Source organism: Elephas maximus, chromosome 7 (genome assembly GCF_024166365.1).
Source record: "Elephas maximus indicus isolate mEleMax1 chromosome 7, mEleMax1 primary haplotype, whole genome shotgun sequence".
Classification (NCBI taxonomy): Eukaryota; Metazoa; Chordata; class Mammalia; order Proboscidea; family Elephantidae; genus Elephas; species Elephas maximus.
The window spans coordinates 107,854,549-107,863,787 of NC_064825.1; the positions used below are offsets into that span (position 1 = coordinate 107,854,549).

At 35.0% G+C, this 9,239-nt stretch overlaps 1 protein-coding gene across 1 annotated transcript; it reads left to right on the forward strand.

The window, feature by feature from the left end:
* Positions 1-7,762: 7,762 nt before the first annotated feature.
* On the forward strand, positions 7,763-8,695 carry LOC126079510 (olfactory receptor 8I2-like). The gene has a single exon (XM_049890571.1). It carries the CDS (start codon positions 7,763-7,765, stop codon positions 8,693-8,695), a length of 933 nt encoding a protein of 310 aa, XP_049746528.1.
* The last annotated feature ends 544 nt before the right edge of the window (positions 8,696-9,239 follow it).

Consider the following 9,239-nt stretch of genomic DNA (forward strand, 5'->3'; position numbering starts at 1 on the left):
TTGTCCCACGGATGGACTTGGTGGATTTGAACTGCTGACGATTTGATTAGCAGCCGAGCGTATAACCACTGTACCACCAGTCTTCATGATCTGACCTAAAACCCTCTAATTTTGAGAATAATACTTACAGTGAGCCAAACGTGGTGAAAATTTTCTTCTTCCAATATTACCTGTCTGGAATTTTGTCAAGCTCAAAGTATTCTTCAAAAAAATAAAGTAAAATAAAATAAAGCCTTCAAGGAGATGAAAATTTCTGTGATATAATACTGTTTTCCTTTTAAATGCATAATTTTTACATTTCTGTGCATGCATTTTTTTCCTGAGGTAAATCAATCTTTGAATTTTGTTCAGTTCCTTGTCAAATGCAAAATTTGAGAGGAAGTTATATCTCTAAAAAATACCTGCGAGAGACTATGAACTTAAGCAGAGCTGACTATCCCTTGCCTCTCACCCTAATAATTCCACGGCACTTCATATACTGGGAGTTGCTGAGAATGCAACATTCCATCATCCTTGGGGACTAATTTCCAAGGGACATTGCTTGGCACCTTTCCAAAGATAAAAACTCAAGGACTAATATATTCACACTAGGCTTGTAACAGATTGTTGCCTACTCCTTTAGAAGAGACATAATGAGAACCATGATGATTTAGTCTTCCTTTGTGATCCTCCACATTTTTTACTAGAATGTTAGATAAACTCTTTTTAGAAAAATGCTTAATTACTCTGTAACTCAAAGGCCAAGTAGTTGACTACCAATGGTAGGATAGTACGTTCTTTACAATGAATTCTTTTTATACTTTTAAGTATGATACTATCATAGGAGTAAAGCATTGCTTATTAGAAAAAGCAGAGTATACAACAAAATTCAAAGAAAATGAAGCTCATTCAAAACTGTTTTTAATATTTTGATGTATTTTCTTCCAATAATTTTTCTTTGTGTTTAAAATGTTTACTTATATGTCTACTTACATAGTGTATCAATTATCCTATATATTCAGTATGTTACCCTCATTTTATCACGAAACACTAATAATACCCCTTGGGCTATGTTAGATTAGTCTTCTACAAAACACACAATTTCATGTGTCATGCATTGACTGGTACTCTGTAGATAAATTCTCTCCAGGAGTATTCAGCAGCAGACAGGGGGACATTTTGAGGGATAACAAGGAAACCGTGACGTGGGTTCTCCATTCAGGTTTGGCAGTGTTACCTAATTCATCTGCACAGAAATACGTGCAACTTGTATTACCATTTTAAGGTACTTGGCTTTTGGTTTATAGAAAGAGAAATGAGAGAAGAAAGGACAAAAAAAAAAGATGCTGAGACTAGTAAACATTTTACAGTGTTATAGAAGAAAAATATTAATATATCATAAAATGTATTAATTTATTATAATATAAATTATTATTAAAATAATTATTAAGATATGTTAATATATCATAAAAACTCTAAATATGATCAGGTCAAAAGCTTTCTTAATTATAAAGGAAAAGAAATTGAAATATGAAAAAAATCTCAGGAATCTTTTCTGAATCCAATATGATAACATCTTTTCCTTTATTCTTACTTTAATATGGTTGATTTTTCAATATTTACCCAATCCTATATATCTGAGATAAATCCCACTTGATTATGATAATTATTTTTAGTGTTTCTGGATTAAATTTTCTTTTCTTTTCTTTTATTAAAGATTTTTAAATACATGAGCATTAAAGACGTGTCGGTCATTTTTTTTTTCCCCATAATGTATATTTCAAATTTTGATATTAGGCTTATATTAGATCCATACAACAATTTTTGGAAGAGTTGCCCCTATTCTCTTTTCTGAAAGAACTTGTGTAATATTTGTATTATTTCTCCCTTAAAAGTTTAACAGAAATTACCATTGAATTATCTGGGTCTAAAGTTTTTAGGTTTTTTTTGTTTTGTTTTCTTTTAAGGGAGTGGCATTTGTGAATTTATAATCATAAATTTAGTATTTAGTATATGGTGGGATATTCCATTTCTATCACATCCATGTATTTCTGCAGCCCCTTTTGAATGATCTTCAACATAATTTCACTTGTGTGTGATATTAATGGCATTGTTCAATAATTTCCACATTGGGTTAGATCACCTTTCTTTGGAATAGGCATAAATATGGATCTCTTCAAGATGGTTGGCCAGGTAGCTGTCTTCCAAATTTCTTGGCATAGACAAGTGAGCACTTCCATTGCTGCATCCATTTGTTGGAACATCTCAGTTGGTATCAAGTTAATTCCTGGAGCCTTGTTTTTTTGACAATGCTTTAAAAAAGGGTTGATGGGCATATCCACTAAATAATCTCTTTGTGATTAATATCTCAGAACCCAATACCCCTCATACATACCCCCGTAATAAAATAATTGTCATAATATTAAATGCTTAAGAACAGTAAAAGGGGATACTTAAGATAGCATCTGAAAACAAGAAAATTGTGTTTAAACTGAACTTTAATACTTAAGAAATAGCTTTTGAAAGGTTACTTAAAAATGTTTGACTCTTCCATCTGTAAAAAAAAAAAAAAATGATAAAGGACCCATACCTCACACCACACACAAAAACTAATTTGAAATGATCAAAAACCTAAATATAAAACTCAAAAAGATAAAGATCATGGAAGAAAAAATAAGGGCAACACTAGGGGCCCTAATACATGGCATAAAAAGTGTACAAACCATAACTAACAATGCACTAACACCAGTAGAGAAATTAGATAACTGGGAGCGCCTCAAAATTAACACTTACGCTCATCAAAAGACCTCACCAAAAGAGTAAAAAGATAACTCACAGACTAGGAAAAAAATCTGACAAAAGTCTAATCTCTAAAATCTATAGAATACTTCAACACCGCAACAACAAAAAGACAAAAAACTCAATTGAAAAATGGGCAAAGATATGAATAGATGCTCGACCACAGAAGACACTCAAGAAGTTAACAGACACATGAGGACTTGCTCCCCATCATTAGCCATGAGAGGAATGTAAATCAGAACTACAATGAGATACCATCTGATTCCGATATAACTGGCACAAATTAAAAAAAAACAGAAAATAACAAATATTGCAGAGGTTGCAGGGAAATTGGAACTCTTATACAGTGCTGGAGGAAGTGTAAAATGGTATAACCACTATGGAAAATAATAGGACATCTCCTTAAAAAGCTACAAATAGAAATACCATATGATACAGCAATCCTACTCCTAGCAATATGTTCTAGAGAAATAAGAGCCATCACATTAATAGACACATGAACACCCATGTTCATTGTAGCATTATCCACAATAGCAAAAAGATGGAAACAATCTAAGTGTCCATCAAAAAATGAACAGACTAACAAACTATGGTACATACACACAGTGGAATATCATGCAATGATAAAGAACAACGATGAATCCACCAAACATCTCACAATACGGATGAATCTGGAAGGCATTATGCTAAGCAAAATAAATCAATCACAAAAGGACAAATATTGTATCAAACCACTATTGTAAAAACCCAAGAAAAGGTTTATTTGCAGAAAAAAAAAATCTGATAGTTAAGAGGGGGGGAGGGGCGGCAAGAGAGAATCACTAACTAGATAGCAGACAAGACAACACAAATATGGGGAAAGTCAGCACAATTTGACAAAGGCAATGTCCTACAGACTTCCTAGACATATTCCAAACACCTTGAAGGACCGTTAACTGGGGCTGATGGCTGGGAACCATGGTGTCAGAGGACATCTAGGTCAACAGGCATAACATAGGTCATAAAGAAAATGTTCGACATCCTAATTTGGTGAGTAGCACGTGAGGTCTTAAAAGCTTTCGAGCAGTCATCTTATCCTTTGGTTAGTAGCTGTAGCTTTTAAGCACTGGACCACCAGGGCTCCAGATAAAACCAAAGGCACAAGGAAAATAATAGACCAAAAGACTAATGGACCACCTGAACCACAGCTCCACCAGCCAGAGCCCAGAAGAACTTAGATGGTGCCCGTCAACCACTAATGATGGCACTCACAGAGATCACAATAGAAGGTCCTGGACAGAGTGGGAGAAAAATGTAAAACAATAACCCTCATCCACAAAAAAAGACCAAACTTATTGGTCTGACAGAGACTGGAGGAACCCCTGAGACTACAGCCCCCGGACCCCCTGCTAACTCAGAACTGAAGCACTCCCTAATCCACCATTCCACCAAAGTTTAGACAGACTTATAAAGTAATAATACACGTGAGGAACTTGCTTCTTAGTTCAATCAAGTATACTAGACTAAATGGGAAACACCTGCCCAAAGGCAAAGAGGAGAAAGCAAGAAGGGACAAGAAAACTGGACTAATGGATACAGAGAACCCAGGGTGAAAGCAAAAGGGGAGAGTGCTGACACATTGCTGGGATTGCAACTAATGTCCCTAAACAATTTGTGTACAAAGTTTTTGAAAAGAAAGCTAATTTGGGCTGTAACCTTTCACTTAAGACATAATAAAATGAAAAAAAGGAGAGTTTGACTCAGTTTACTTATTAATAAAATGGTATTTTATTAGTGCCAACTTCACTCACTGTAATAAGATTAGATAAGATTATGAATTGCATTCCTTAAAACTATGCTTGACGTATACTAAGAACTCCATAAGTTTAGAAATTTTGATGATGATGATGAATGGTGATGATGATAATATATGCGCAGGTGCTGTGTAATTGGAGGCAAATATGCAAACATACAAAAATCCCTATAGAACTTCAAAATATTTCTCATACACTAGTAATTAAACATCATATTTGGATATAAACATGATTTTTAAAATGATAACCTCTAAGTTTTTTTAAATATGTGTGCAACCATTTACACTGAAATAGATAAAAGTAAGAAATATATATTTCTGTATATTTCAATTGAGGAAGTATTCCAAGCAAATTAAGGAAAGACCTTGGGGTACAATTAAAATACAAATCTCGAGAGAAGAAAGATGCTAATTGTCCAATTCCTTTATGAGATGCGTTTGTGAGTTTGAGGAAGAGATGCTGTATAAGACGGTTTAACACACTAGATTTCAGTAGAAAACTCATTGCCATGACACTGCTTTAGAAATACACTAAGAACAGAATTAACCCTGACTACAAATCTTTTTTTTTTTTTTTTTACAAATCTAGATTTGAGCTGGGGGGGGGGGAAGAGTTTAAATAATTATCTTAGTTAATTCATTTTCTCTTTCTATCCTATCGATGGAAGGAAACAATACCCAGCACTATGACCATAAACACCTATGTATTTTTCATCAACATCGTATTTATAGGGATCCAATATATTTAAAATAAATTCTATATATAGCCATTATATATGTAAATTCTAAATACATCCATTATATAGGAAATAAAGCTCTGTGCTAAACAACAAAAACAACAGATACAGATCATTAAACAGACAATTCGTAAGATTCAGAATTATTAGATGAGGCAAATATATGCAAAAAATTAACGGTGATTTTCTTTTCTTAATGTCTGATCATAAACCGGAAATTAAGAAGACAGTTGAGAGAGAAGGAGATTTTCTTTGGATGACTGAATTCTGGGTAAGTCTAATTTTATTATCTTATAAAAATAAAACATATTTCATTTGAGAATATTTGAGGACTAATCTCCCCTTCTAATCTCTCCATTTTCTAAGATTCCATGCACAGGTTATGATTCAACAATTTTAAATGTATCCATATTTGCTAAAAATAAAGAGAACTTTTCAGCCTCAGTGTTTTCCAATTCTCTGTCCTTTCTTCTAGAAATATTCCCTTCTAAAGCTTCTACTGTGTGGAACACTTCTGAATTCTAAAACAGCTTAACCGTTCTCCAGTGACTGTTCCTAAAACGCTTTGTATATTTAGTCATTAAATTATTTGTCATGCTGTATTGATGATGGAAACCCTAGTGGTGTAGTGGTTAAGAACTATAGCTGCTAACCAAAAGGTCGGCAGTTCGAATCCACCAGGTGCTCCTTGGAAGCCGTATGGGGCAGTTCTACCCTGTCCTATAGGGTCGCTATGAGTCAGAATTGACTCAACTGCAACGGTTTTTTGTGTGTGTGTGTCCGATCTGAAACTCGTGCTTGCGTGTGTGTGTGTGTGTGTGTGTGTGTGTGAATCTCCCATAATGAAAAGTATCCTTTTTACTTGTCTGCATCTTCCAGTAGGACTTAAGAAAACTGGCTCTAAGGAGAAGCAAGACAAAATGCCTTCGTTGAATAAATGCTTTCTAAATCAATACATGGATAAACAGAAAGAAATGTGTGGATACTTAATGATTAAATCAAAAACAAAACAAAACAAATCCACTACTGTCCTGTCAAGTTTGACTAACAGCAATCCTTTAGGACAGAGTAGAACTGCCCATAGCATTTCTAAGGAGTAATTGGTGAATTCCAATCGCCAACCTTTGGTTAGCAGCTGAACGTTTTAGTACGCTTAAATAACATCAAATCCCTTTGAGTTATTCAAGTAGTGTGTTATAGGTCAGAAACCAACTGGAATTAACTGCACAGGTAGCTTTCAATTGTATTTATAACAAATTTACATCAATTGAATTAGCAATCTAACTTCTAATGATAAACCAAAAAAAAAAAAAAAACTTGCCGTTCCGTGGACTCTGACTTATAGTCACCGTACGGGTCTCATTGATCGATCATCCTATATTTTTATTTACTTCTAATGTTAGATCACCTTACATTTTTAAACATAGCAAACCATACTTATTTTACTGTTTGTAGCTTTTTTTATTACCACTGTTTTATTACCACTTTTGAATATCAATGTTTGGCAAGGAATTGGCAACTGCCTGATGTCATAGATAATTACATGCTTTATATTGGAAACAATAGCAATCTTTTTTTCTGTTCCCCCACAAACAAAATAATTGGCAATATATCACAGATTAAGTTCCTAATTTGATCTTAACCAACCAATAGAGAAAAAAAAAAGTAATAGAAGAAAAGTACGAATAACTTAAGCATACATTTGTAAAATAAGCAAGATATTCCTAATTTTATTTTCTTTTTACAAACTCTTGCAAAACTTTGACCATCTAAGCTTTTATTCAGCTCTTTAAAAAACACTGCGAAGTAGCTTTCAGGTGACAAAAAAATAAGTTTGCCACACAACAGCATCATTCAATCCACAAATCTTGGAGTGCCTTTTCTTCAAATGAGCATTTAATTTTCCAATAGTATAATTAATTCCGGTAGATAAACTGACAAGTGCACAATTTAAGGCTTAATAATAGACTGGGCTAGAGGATGGTATAACACAGTAGAAATCCCTTTAAATCATTTCAGAGAGAAATTTAGGGGGGATGCTATCAATTCCACACAGTTTTGAACTTGGAATTTTTTTTTTTTTTTTTTAAATCAGCGGCTGCCAATTCTGTTTGTTGTTGTTGTTAGGTGCCATTGAGTCATTCCGACTCATAGCGGCCCTATGCACAACAGAACGAAACACTGCCCAGTCCTGAGCCATCCTTACAATTGTTGTTATGCTTGAGCTCATTGTTGTAAGAAATGAAAATCATATAAATCCTTAACTGCGTTGAAATCATTAAATATTTGCCTTTATGGTGATATCTCATTATTTGAGTCTAAGTAAAAAAAAAAAAAAAAAAATTTTTTTTTTTTTTTTAAGCTGGGATTATTAGGTCCTTAGACCTGAACCCTTCTCTGATTTTTATTGTTCTTGAGTACCAGGTAAACCAACGACCGACCTCAGTCGAAATAAATGGCTGAGTCCAATTTCACTGAGGTGGCCCTATTCATCTTCTCTGGATTCGCAAACCACCCTGAACTTCAAGTCAGTCTTTTTCTGATATTTCTACTTATCTATCTGTTCACTGTCTTGGGGAATCTTGGGTTAATCATGTTAATCAGAATGGACCCTCAACTTCACACTCCTATGTACTTTTTCCTTAGCAATCTGGCACTCATTGACGTGTTTTATTCCTCCACCGTGACGCCCAAGGCTCTGGTCAATTTCCAGTCCGACCAGAAAACCATCTCTTTTGTTGGCTGCTTTGCCCAAATGTACTTTTTTGTTGGTCTGTTGTGTAGTGAGTGTTTTCTTCTGGGATCCATGGCCTATGACCGCTATGTAGCAATCTGCAATCCCTTACTCTATTCAGTGGTTATGTCCCAGAAAGTGTGCAACTGGCTGGGAACCACGCCTTATGTGATTGGCTTCACAAATTCTTTGATATCTGTTTGTGTGATAAGCAGTTTGGCGTTCTGTGATTCCAGAATCAACCATTTTTTCTGTGACACCACAGCCCTTTTGGCCCTATCCTGTGTAGATGCTTTCAGTACAGAAATGGTGATTTTTGTTTTAGCTGGGTTCACACTCCTTAGTCCTCTTCTGATCATCATAGTCACGTACATTGCCATCATCTCAGCCATCCTGAGGATCCAGTCTGCAGCGGGCAGGCAGAAGGCCTTCTCCACCTGTGCAGCCCACCTCATGGGTGTAACCATTTTCTACGGGTCCTTGATTTTCACGTATTTACAGCCAGAAAACACATCCTCCCTGACTCAGGCACAGGTGGCATCTGTATTCTATACCATTGTCATTCCCATGCTGAATCCACTGATCTATAGTCTGAGGAACAAGGATGTGAAGAACGCTGTCTTGAGAGTCATACATAAAAAACTATCTCCATGACAAATCTATGCATGTTACAAAAACAAACCTGGGTGGGTTCAGACATTAAATGGCTCCAACCTTCAGGAAAATATTATGGTAACCTAATATGACATATCACAAAATAAATCATCAATTTGAGTCTTGAAATTTAGGAGGTGAATTATCATTTATTTGTGTATAGTGAATTAGATTATTTAGAAACATCATTATTTAGAACATAAACCTGTACAAGTAAGTAAAGAGCTATCTGAGCAGTGGCTGGATTTTTGCCTGGCCATCCGTGTATGAGAAGGCTGTCACACTGAAACATGTAAACAAAAGAGTAAATTGACCCCCAATACAGCTTGATGTTCCGTTTTCTCAGCTGTTTGCAAATTGAGAGCAGAAAATTAGAGAATTAAGGTGCAAGTGCCCCTAAGTTTCACTAACAATAAGAAATGACAGCAGATAACTTGGGAGCAAAGCAGTAAAGTGTACAGAACTAATAAAAACAAACAGAGGACAAAAAAATAAAACATCATGGTCATTTCAGTGAGGTGCCAGCACTGATAAGGCTAGGGGA